The sequence below is a fragment of the Arachis stenosperma genome, chromosome 1 (assembly GCF_014773155.1).
Source record: "Arachis stenosperma cultivar V10309 chromosome 1, arast.V10309.gnm1.PFL2, whole genome shotgun sequence".
Taxonomy (NCBI): domain Eukaryota; kingdom Viridiplantae; phylum Streptophyta; class Magnoliopsida; order Fabales; family Fabaceae; genus Arachis; species Arachis stenosperma.
In genome coordinates, this window is record NC_080377.1 from 46,681,532 (window position 1) to 46,694,190 (window position 12,659).

At 29.3% G+C, this 12,659-nt stretch overlaps 1 protein-coding gene across 1 annotated transcript; it reads left to right on the plus strand.

The window, feature by feature from the left end:
- Nucleotides 1-8,143: 8,143 nt before the first annotated feature.
- Nucleotides 8,144-8,939, plus strand: LOC130955961 (14 kDa proline-rich protein DC2.15-like). Its single transcript, XM_057883011.1, has one exon. The coding sequence runs from the start codon at nucleotides 8,269-8,271 to the stop codon at nucleotides 8,662-8,664; it is 396 nt and encodes a 131-aa protein (XP_057738994.1). The 5' UTR covers nucleotides 8,144-8,268; the 3' UTR covers nucleotides 8,665-8,939.
- Nucleotides 8,940-12,659: the final 3,720 nt, after the last annotated feature.

A 12,659-nucleotide genomic window follows, 5' to 3' on the forward strand; every position in this document is an offset into this window, starting at 1 on the left:
AAAGACTCAAGACTCTAGAAAAGATTAACCTACCTCATTTCTTAAATTTTTTAGAAATCCTCAAAATCATAGTTATTTAATTTGAAGTCAATTGAAATAGAAACTTAAAACAAAAACCAAAGCATGTAAAATTATAGTGAAAATGAATCCAATTTTAAAACCAAAATTATTGAAATCAATTAAAATGGAGATTTAAAACCAAAACCAAAGCATGTTTAAAACACTAAGTTCCAAACCAATTCTATTTTATTCTTAAACCAGTAACCTTCCCAAAGGTCCGGAATTGTTTAATCTTGCTAAATCAAAATTTAAAGAATACTTTAAAAGCAAAACGAACTTAATTAATCAAAGTTCAATTTCTTTTAAAATTTACCAAAACATCCCCAAAGGTACTTCTTTAATCAAACTTTAAAACATAGGTTCTTTCATATTTAAATCAATCTTAAAACATAAATTTTTCTTAAACAAATTAAACTTGAAACACCTATTTCTTAGTAAATCAAAAACCAAATAATAGAACCTCTCAAATTCATTCCTTTTCTAAATCACATTTTAAAACAGAATCTTAAATCTCATAAAAATTTGGCAGCATCTCCCCTAAAACTTGGACTTTGCCACCCTTTTCAGGTCCCAACCAAACCATTCTACAGCCCCTTCCACTGTTCAAAACCAAATCAGTTTAAAATTAGACTAATTCCAAAAATTCATATTTCAAAAATTAACTTCATTTTCAACAGATTAAACTCAATTTCAAAACTTTAAAGAAACGCTTCAAGAACCGTCTGTTTCACAAAACCAAACAATAATCTAGTCAAACAAGAATTCATATCCATCCAAGACAACCAAACAATACATAAGACTTATACAATCACTAGAAGTACATTACTCACATCAATATCCATATATAGCAACTCCGAATTATAAAGTTTAGTTTTCTGAAAAAGTCTCAACCTCGATAAGCAAAACCACAACCCAAACGTGTTAACTGAACTCTTTTCTCTCAATCCGGAATCAACAACAACCAAAACCTCAGCTCCGCTTGCTTTCTCAATAGCAAAACAGCCTCAATTGCAATATGCAAACTCGATTTCTAATTCCTAAAAACATTAATATCGCGAAAATCTTAAAACACATAATGGAAAACTAACGATGAGGGTTCGAAATAGAGTACACTTATGATAACAGCAGAACTGAGCAGCTATAATCCCGAACTAACTCGGTGGCAGCTTCAACAATGGCCAAAAACTCCGGTGGTTCAATGGCAACCTAAAATTTGACATGCAAACCTCGGAGCTCGACCATACGGTAGTCAAGATCTCAACCTCGTTAACAAATTTTAACAGAACAATAACACTGAGAGTTTCAAAAAAGGAAAGTTACCGTGCTCAGGAAGGATGCCGGAATAAAGCGGTGGTAAAGGCGTTTTCTCGGCGGCAGCTCCCAGCAACAGCGGTGACAGAGCACGCGACGGCGGCGGTAGTTTTGCATAGAACGGCGATGCCTCCCCTTTCCCCCACCGTGACCCCTCTCTCTCTCGCCCTCTGCTCCAATGATGGCAATGATTTGCAAAGGGAAAGACAGCGGCGAGGACTTCATGACGGCGACGCAACTGGGCGGCCACCGGGTTCGTCAGCGATGGCAACTCCACACGCGACAATGGCGCAACGGTTTTGCCTCCTCCTCGCGTGGTTCTGTGTCTTGATGGTGGCTTCATGGCGGACCAGCGGCGACGGCGGGCTGGGTGGTGGCGGACTGATGGTGGCAACGGCGCAAGTGATACGACGGTGGTGGTGCCGACAGCTCCTCTCCCCTAGCGCTCTCCCTCTCTCACGGGTCTCCCTCTCTTCCTCCTCCTTTCCTTCTTTCCCTCTTCCTTTATTTTTTTCTTTCTTTCTTTTTTTCTTGTCTGAAGCTAAAGCTAATTAGTGTTACGGCATGGGGAAAGGCTGCGGCGCTAGGAGAAGAGTGAGGGTGAGTTAGGGTAGGAAATTAGGGTTTGGGGTAGATTAGAAAATTTTAAAAAAATAGGGGGTAAAAATATAATTTTATAAAACAAATGAAAAGATAGAATAATAATTAAAAATCAAATTAAATATAAAGTATCTATCTTTAAAAAAATAACTTTTAATTACCAATCTGTAAATTATTTTTAGTTAAATACTAATTTAATAAAAATTAGAGATAAGTAAACTAATTATCCTTTATTTATAAAATAAGGTTAAAAATCTATTTGTTAAAATTAAGGTATATAAAATACTCATTATTTTTCAATTATAAGAACTCTAAATAATAAATAAAAATTTACTCAACTTATATATAAAAATCTCCAAAAATATTATCTTAAATAAATAGAATGGAAGATAAATATTTTATTAATAACTTTTCAAAATTCGGAATCTTACATCCTACCCCACTTATAAAAATTTTTGTCTTCAAAAATTAACTTAATACACAAAATACTAAAATAGTTTCTATTACTTTATTTTTGTATACTTTAAAAAAACAGAAGTCTTGGCATATATATAAATATAATTTTTCAAATACCGGATAACTCATAAAACTTAGGTGTAAGGGAAAAGTGTGGCCTAAAGCAAAAGTTATAAGATGGTTTAAAACAAAGATATCACATGGGACTACTATTTTACCAAAACTTAGCACAAGAAGGTGCAAGTGTTCTAGGTAGGTGTTTGCAAAAACAAGGGGTATCTAGGTGTCAAAAGTTTGAAAACAGGTTGACGTAAACAACTAGGATAACGTCAGCGCACATACCTCGTACCAACTTCAAAACTTAAACTTCCCAAATCCATCAGTCACTTCACAACCCCATAACCGGTCATAAGCCTAACAACCGCAAACTCTTCCGCGAGAAGTGAAACTCTCACAACTTCTCATAACATTGTACACTTACCGATCCACCTTTCACGTTCACGAACAGCATTTTAAAGTTTTATTTGCTACGCCTAAAGGTCATACGTGACTCCAAAGCAATTCTCAAATTTATTCAGAAGAATACAAGACCTTGGAAAAGGACAAGCGAAAAGGACAAAATTCGCAAGAGTTTAAAAGGATTGTTGAGATCACAAGTAATTAGAGATGCACAGAGAATAAAGAATGCCAGAAAGAAAATTAGTTTGGCAATCTCAAGAGTGACTCCCGAATTAACAAAATTCGATAGGAATAACAAGAGAAAAAGTAGTGCAGTAGTTTAAAACAAAACCAAGTTGAGTCAAGGAATATGAGGTTTACAGTAAAAGAATGTCTAAGACCAAAGACAAAGCTCATAAGACTTGAGTAGAATTAAGAATACTTTTGAATGAATTACTCATAAAGAATGGAAACTTTTTCAAAAACCATTTCACATTCTCAAAGAAAAGATGCGTAACAAACATTTTGTAAAAGAATAACAAGCATGTAAATGTGCCATTACCTTAATACAATTTTATGTTAAAATGGATTATGTAGAGTTTTAAAACAAATGAACACTAGTTTGGCTAAAAGCAAATTATTTTCTCAAATATTTAGAAAGGTAGTTAGGTGCCCAACTTCACAAAAAATATGCATAAAGCTAGGAAGAAAATCAAAAGTTTGTTCAAAAATTTCTCAAAGTTCATATTCAATTAAACATGTATGAAAGTTATACCAAAGATAGAAGAAGTCAAACTCTATTTAGAATAGTGAAATCTGAAGTAAAAATTTTCGTAAACACACTTTTATCAAAAGCAGAGTTCCACGTACGCGAACACCCTTCCGCGTATATACGCATGGGCGCTAAAATACCCATCTCGCGTACACATGCCACCTACGCGTACGTGAGTATGCGAAATAGAAGGTATGCTCCGCGTTGCGTGCCAACTACCGCGTACGTGAATGCCTGAAAATTTTCACCTCCGCGTACGCGCGCCAGAGCAGCGTACGCATAATAAGGTCTTTAGAACTTCACGTAAAGAAGTGTATGCTAAGTCAAAATAACCTTATCAAAATTTAATAAATGGTTTTCAATTACAATCACGCAGAAAAATTTAATTTGAAACTCCTTTAAAGAGAATTTAAAACTTCTTTAAAAATTGTTCAAAACAAAACTCCAAAAGTATACTTGAAATTACCACATTCACAGGAATATTCAAGAGATTAAGATGCACTTAAAAGAAAATCTACATAAAAGGATCTTTAAATCAAGGGAATTCAAACAAAAATTTACTAGGCTTGGAATATCAAACAAGTTTTCAATTGATCCAAAAGAATACAAGACGCGTAAGAAGAGACAACTCAATCAATAAAAAATTCTCAAGAAAGAACCTTTGACTAAAGAAAAATAAATAAGAGGATAAACGGTGCATTAGATGGAAACAAATTCAAGTTGACTCGGATGAGTATGAGATTCATAAGAGAAGGAAAACTAAGACTAATGGTGACGTTAACAAAAGTAAGAGAATAATAAAAAATAGAATCAAATATGACCTCTATATATAGAAATGAAAAGCTTAAGAAGGGAATTGATCCATTCATAAGAAGAAAAATATGAGTCCAATATTTTTTAAAGAGCAACAAATACATAAATAGTGTGTTATGCTAAATCAAATTTAAATATATTATTATTATTATTATTATTATTATTATTATTATTATTATTATTATTATTATAAAACACTTTAGATAAAATTTTGTGATCAATGAGAATAAAAACAAAAATCCTTTTTTTGAAGAATATCTAAATACATAATACAATAAAGATATTTGTAAAAACTGTAATATAGTTGTTAGAAAATTAAGTTGTATTTTTAAAATAAGTATATTTTCATAAACCAGTAAAAAAACTGGTGAGGTATTGGAAGTAAATAGATTTTAAATTGCTCAAAGAATTTTTAAAGTTTTATATAGAGAAGGTTATGTCAAATCAAAAACAATTTTATAAGGCTTCAAGAATAATGGTTGTAAATATAGTCAAGTAAGAGAAAAATTAAATCACAATTTCTTTAAAAAGAACTCAAAATAGGAACTTAAAAAAATACATTGCATCAAAACAAATTTAAAGTTGTACAAAAAAATACATGGATCAATAAAAGAGTTTAAACAAAGAAAGACAAACACAACAAAGACGTTAAACAAGCATATGCGGTTAGAATCAAACGAAAAAGCATATGAACAAAAGAATAGAGTTGGAGAAACATCAATTTATTTCCCAAAAGAAATAGCAATTGAGGACTTCAAGGTAAACTTGCGAGAGAACAAGTCACATGACATTCATATAGAGTTCAAGACACCTAACTGAGTAACCTCGAGGAATAGATTCTAACGTTCCCAAAAATTCGCGACTCGTATTATCCATTACTCGTATATCGTCTATGATAACCCATTAGTACTTCCATATATATAATCTACTAGTTTTAAGCCGGCCAAATCTAATACCAGGAATTATACAATGCAAGACTAATGACATTAATCAATAGACCGTCATGTGTATAAAACTCTAATTCTTGTTATCTGAACTAAACCTACTACATGACAGATGTTCAGAATATGCAATTGAAGTATAGTTTGTCCATTTTTTGGACTTTACAAGAAGGACCGTTCTGATACCATAATGTAAGACCCTAACTATCAGAATGTCACGCTTCTAACTGCGCCACTCTGATAATTCGAGTATTACGACGACTCTTGTTTAAAACTTAAATCGTATTATCGCATACTGTGGTGGATTAGTTCTTAGCCAGCCAAACTAAAAGATACCATGAAAAAAAATATGGACAGTTTTTTTTTTAAGATTAAAGTGACTAAATAAATTCATATAAATGAATTGTTATATATTTAATATTATATTTAGGTATGCATTTGCATAGAAAAAGAAAAATGAAAGAAGTTAAAGTTACAAATTAAAGATAACACTAATAACTAGATAACAAAAAAGGTATAGGTAAACCTAAAGTTATTAATATGATCAGACGAGCTAAAATCACATCCTAATAAATTAGATATAAATCATTATTAAATTGTTGTCCTTTATTTCCCCATTACCCCTCTTCCACGCTTGAAGTTACATTGCCAAAAGCCATGTTTGATAATGATGAGCCAATATCAACAAGTCCATCTTATTTGGAAGGCATCTGTGCCAACAACTACAAAGTTATCACATGGTCTTGTTGGAACACCAAATTTAGTATTTAACAGTGAAAATCTTTGCAATTTTGTTATGCCAACAGTTAGCGAAGGTTTTGAATAAGATGACTAGTGTGCGATACTCAAATAAATGATGATAAGTGTGCTAATAATGACAATATTTAAGAGTAGAATCATCAAAGTTTATGCCAAATGATACGTTAAATTTGGAAGTTAGCTTAGATATATTGGAAGTCAGTCTTTTGTTGATGGTTTGAATTTTGTTTGAGATTTTAGATTAGCGCCTATTTGGTATATACATATGCCTGATAAAGTTTTAAGTTATCGGTATAGTTTTGATAATGGGAATTGGAATCTTGATGTAGTTATTACTTTTGTCTTTAACTACTTGGGCATTTATTAATTATTGCACCGAAAGAAATGTTGAACAAAAATGTTTAACTAATATTTTGTTAATTTGATGATGATCGACCATTAAGCATTGTGAATTGACAAGGGAAAGAGTATATCTATAGCATTTTAAGAATATAAAAGATAGCAAGTAGTGTTTGAAAGAAATTGAAATATAAATAGATAAATTTTAACTATTACTGAAGAAAGGAAAAGGAAAAGTAGTTTGACCTAAATGAAAGTAAAATGAGAAGTGAAAGAAATTTTAGAGTTTTTTGTTTTTTGAGTATCTGTTCTCGTTAATGTGATAATAAAATATTGAGAATACTCTTCAAATAGTTTCAACCATTGTTTGTGATTCTAAAAGTTATATTTATAAATAATTCTAGAAAATTTAAATTATAATTATATTCCAATAAGGATTCTCAACTATTAATTTCTGATGAAAATAACTGTTTAATTTTTTTACTATAAATATATATATCAGCAGCATTATTAAGCAAATTAAAGTGAGAATTGAAGAGAAGCATGCATGTTGTGCATACTATTTGAGAATTGAGACGGATCAGTTGTAAAGCGAGAAGTAGAGATCAGAGTAATGAATAAGAACAATGCAGTGACTTCGTCAATTCATCAGTCGCAAATAATGACTGGAAAATGACAAATAAGCCTCAATATCATATGCATTATTATTTGGTTTTGAATCTTTGCCAAACTATTGAAAATGAAGCTGAACGACATGTATAAAATGATATATTCTTCTCAAAGTGAATTGACAACTAACCCCACTTTGCAACATGGCAGATGCCTCCAAACTACTTTAAATATATTATTTATAATAGCATATTAATAGACACTAATTTATCTATTAATTTATTTTTTACTTATTAAATATATATAATAATTAAAACTTGTGATATTAGTTAATATAGTGCATATTTACATTATTATAACGGAAAAAGTCTTAAATGAAGTTTACAAAATAAGAATGTTTTTTGATAAATATACATGATAAAATATATTTCAAAAGAAAAAAGAACTTGAAATCTCCATCCCGCCATATATAATAGAATTAATAAGAAGTAAATAATTATACAATATTACTATATAAAAGTAAAAAAATAATGTTAAACTATAAAGTCTAAATTCTAAACAATCTATTTTAATTTTTAAATTCTAAATTTTAAGATTTTAAAATTTTTAAAAAATAAAAAAATTAATAATAAAAAATAAATAATATTAATTAATTAAAAATTAATTCTTTATATTTATTCAATCGAGATTTTTTTCTATTTTTATGATTAATATTATATAACTATAAAATTTATTATTTTTAATTAATATTTAACTAATTTCAAACATTAAATACTAAATTCTAAATTATAAATCTTAGTTCCTATCCTAACATTTTTTTTCCAAATAATTCCCGCGTGGTTAAAACATATGGTTCCTTCCATGTTGTGCTGCCAGCTAGTGTTGGCTTCTTCCAGTTTCCGTCCAATGTGATCCCTCACTGTACTCACATGCATAATGTATTTCCTCCAAATTATTACGAAAAAATATCCCAATTATTTTTTAAACCTTAAAAAACGAAAATTCCCAAACAACTCCCCAATACTTCCTTATAAAACCCCATAACAACCTCCTCCAACCACCATCACTACTCACAACTCACAAGAAAAGAAAACCAAAGTAACAAACAAATAATAGTGTCCCAAAGAAAGTGTAGTTATTACTTCATTACTAGCACCAACTGTTTGTGAAATGGCTTCAAAGAGTGCTCTTCTCATTGCCCTCAACATTCTCTTCTTCACAGTTGTAACCTCAAACTACGTGCCATGTCCACCACCACCAACCAAAAGCCACAACCACAAACCGCCATCCACAAAGCCCCCCTCACAACCCAAATGCCCAAGAGACACGCTCAAGTTCGGCGTGTGCGCCGACGTGTTGGGTTTGGTGAACGTTCAGCTTGGAAATCCAGCAAAGACACCATGCTGCTCCCTCATTAATGGCCTCGTTGATCTTGAAGCTGCTCTTTGCCTTTGCACCGCTCTTAAAGCCAATTTGCTTGGTATCAACCTTAACATTCCAATCAGCTTGAGCTTGATTCTCAACTACTGTGGAAAAGGTGTCCCTAACGGATTCGTCTGCCCTTAAATTATGGTTCTTAATTAAACTGCTATTGCCATACTTAAGAGTAAAGACCCTGGTATTGTTGAATGAATGGCAATGGCACTTCACATATATGTGTGTCTCTCAAAGTTCTATACAGTTTTTACTTTTGTTGTTCTGATTGGCACGTGCCTTGCTTGTGCTAATTGATACTTCCATGTTCAATCAATACTTTAGATATGTTAGTGATTATTACTGTTCTTGTTGTATTACACGTAAGTGAAATTTCTAAGTGATAATAAAATTTTCTCTTTATAATAGCCTATCAGCATAGTTTGTCTATGAACAATTTTTTTTGGAGCCACTCGTATAAAAATATTTATTTTTAAAGATATTTTTTAATAATTAAAATTTAATACATATAATTAATTAAATTATATTATTTTTGTTAAAATTAAATCAAATAAATTAATTTAATCAAAAAATAATAAATTAAATCTTAAACTGATCTAAATTAATATTATTTTTTATAGAAAATAACTATAATACTCTTATTATAGAAAATAACTAAAATACTTTTATATATATATATATATATATATATATTTAAAAACTCTAAATCCTAATTTTATGACAATAAAAAAGTTAAGTAAAAAATTAAAATTTAAAATTTTTAAAATAAATAAATATATATAATAAAAATATTTTAGTCATTTTTTATAATAAAAATATTATAGTAATTTTTTTATAAAAAATAATATTAAATTAAATCAATTTAATATTTGATTTATCATTTTTTTTGATTAAATTAAATTATCTTACCTAATTTTTATAAAAATAATATAATTTAATTGATTATATATATTAAATTTTAATTATTAAAAATTATATTTAAAAAATATATTTTAGATATTTTTATTTGAGTCATTTTTTTTCTTTAACTTGTCCTTATGCTATAATAGAATAATAGATACGTATATATAGAATTGCTATAGTAGAATAATAGATACGTATATATAGAATTGATCAATGAAAGTAGGTCTTCCAAAGGCATCGGTAGAAAAACGCGTATCGATATATATCATAAGATAGAGTAGGGAAATATAATAATAAATAATAGTAGCAGAAGCATCATTTGTGATTGTTAAAAAATAATTTTCTAAAATAGTTACTTAGTAACCATAAAAAGGCTAATGTTTCTTATAGTGATGAAATTAAATATAAAGAATAAAAACATTAATAAATACTGTATGTGACACAGTTATTTTTCCGTGTTTATTAATGGTGTTTTTGGATAACCGATTTTAAGGTAGAGCTAGTTGAATTACAAGTTTAAGTTCGTCTTTTTTCAAATCAAGTCAATTATACATCAATTTTTTTAAGAACGATGGCGGTAGACACCTGCAAAGATACTCCAACGCTTAAGTCAGTAAAAATGTGAGTAATAAAAATGATATTCAGAATGAATAAGATACTTATGACCTAGTGAGTCACTTATATTTATAAAGTTGTATTTGAAATGGTTATCAGCATTTCTGTAACTGTTTTGAAGTGCTATGACTGATCATACGATAAATATGTTTTAGTGATTCGCTTAAAATTTGTGTAGAGAGATTTGAGCAGAAATTTCTGTGTCGATTTAGGTTGGTACGTGATCATTTATTTTTATCAGATAAGTCAGTTAAAGGAACAAAATATGTATTCTACACACTATTGATATAAAACGTATTTATTTAATTTTAAGCAGATTTCGATTTATAGATATATTTGAGTCGAAGTTATAACCCACGGATGAAATGGTATTATCATCATATGTTTTAGAGCCATAAATTTTGTGGTTCCAATCGCATGCTTCTATTCGATTTGGAAGCTCATCAATACAGGAGAAGAACGATGAAATTTCAGAGACTTGATCATGATATATTCAGAACCATACTAATATAAATGGCTAAGGCCCAAATTCAATAATAACTTAATAAGTCCATTATCTAGCAAGGGATAACAACGGGAAAATCAATCAATATCATTGTACCAAAAAAAAAAAAAAATCAATATCATATATGCGAACATGTTATCACTTAAATAACATAATTTTTTTTTCTATTTAAAAATTTTGGGTTCAAATTTTATCATTGATCCAAAAAAATCTGCTAACTATTACTGCAAAAAAAAAAAAAAATCAATATCATATATTTATGTATAAAAAATTGAATTTACAACTTTTAAAAATTTATTTAGTATATTACGTTTGAGGCATATAACTTTATTATTTAGATTTCTTTTTATGAATATATGCTTATGTAGTGTACGATTTCAAATGATACTCGATTATATATCACGATTTAAAATTTGGTCAAACAACTTACTGTTGGTAAGCTGTATTTGACATGATACAGTAAAAAAAAAAAAGCTATCACCCAAAAATTTAAGAAGGCACAAGCTACGTACTCCTATATATCACAAATAGTCATTTTGGCATCGAAAAATTATATTTTTGATAAAAATAGATCTCAACATTTATTTTTGATAAAATATATTTTATTTGACAAAATAATCCAAATATTTGCTCAATAATTAATTTATTTAATCAACTGTGAATTTATTATAAAATTACTAATCTATTCTCAGGTCTATTCTTTCTCTTCACTTGTCCAGTTATTACTATATACTCCACTATATTATCATTGTAACAATTTTCATCAGCAATCCACCACTAACACTAATCTTTTCAAAGTGGAAAAGTTCCGTTGCCAACCCTATTTCTTTTATTTCCCCGTCGCAGCCTTTCCTCTCTCTCTCTCCCACGACCAACCACATTGCAAAAGCATCTCCACCTTATTTGTGGTCATCATGGTTGGTCCTACGATGAGAGGATCTCTACTTAATAACTTAATAAGCTAATAAACTCATTAGTAATATACAATTTTACATATATATTAATGTTTTTAATTATTTAAAATTTTATATTTATTTTTTATATATAATTTTGATGTAGGATATAAATAAAAAATTTATAATTGATAGATAGACAATATATAAAATTAATTTTTTTAATATTTTTAAAAATATATATGTTATAATTTATTGATATAAAATTATAGATTATATTCTTATTATATGAACTAGATTGTGAGCTTGAACCAACTTATGAGCTTTCCATGAGCCGAACTTAAACTTAAGAAATATATTTGATTGTTAATGAGTCGAGTCGTGAGCCAGGCTCAATTTCCGTGAGCCAAGCTCAATTTCCATGAGCCAAACTTGAACTTGATCTAACTCGACTCAACTCGACTCACTTTCAGTCCTAATTCTCCCTATATTTTCTCTTTTTTTTTTTTCGTCTTCATCTTCCCCATATTCGAATTGTTCATCGTTTTCTATTGAAATTTTGGGTTAAGATATGTTTTTGGTTTTTTCGTAGCCTGCGATTGTAAATATCTAATTTCACAACACCGCATACTCCTTTTTGTTGTTGGAATTTATTGTGCTTTGCCCCCTATTTGATTATTGGATTAGATTCCATCATTCATTATTTGATTATTGTAAAATTATTTTTTAGACTTTATTTTGTTTCTTTGTTTATTGCTATTTGTAAGTTTTTTGGTTGATTTAGTGATGGTTATTAGGTTAATATTTTACTTATTTTGGTTGATGCAATGGAGAATTGAAAATTGGTTATGGTGGTGGTAGAAGCGGAGGTAGGGCAGGGAGAGGATGTGCGATAAGGTGGGTAAAGAATGTAGGAATAGTGGTAGGCAATTGTGAGAGAGTGTGAATAGATTTGTAATCTTATAAGAGAAGATAAGGATAAATTAATATTTTTATGAAAAATTTAACAGTTGACTAAATAAATTAACCATTGACCAAACGTTTAAGTCACTTTGTCAAATGAAATATATTTTTTTGGGTTCATTTTGTTAATAACAAATGCTAAAATTTGTTTTATTAAAAACTAAATCTTTTGAGTACCAAAATGACTATTTACTCCTATTGATATATATTTACTACAAAAAAATCACTTGTTCAGGTACACTTAAAAA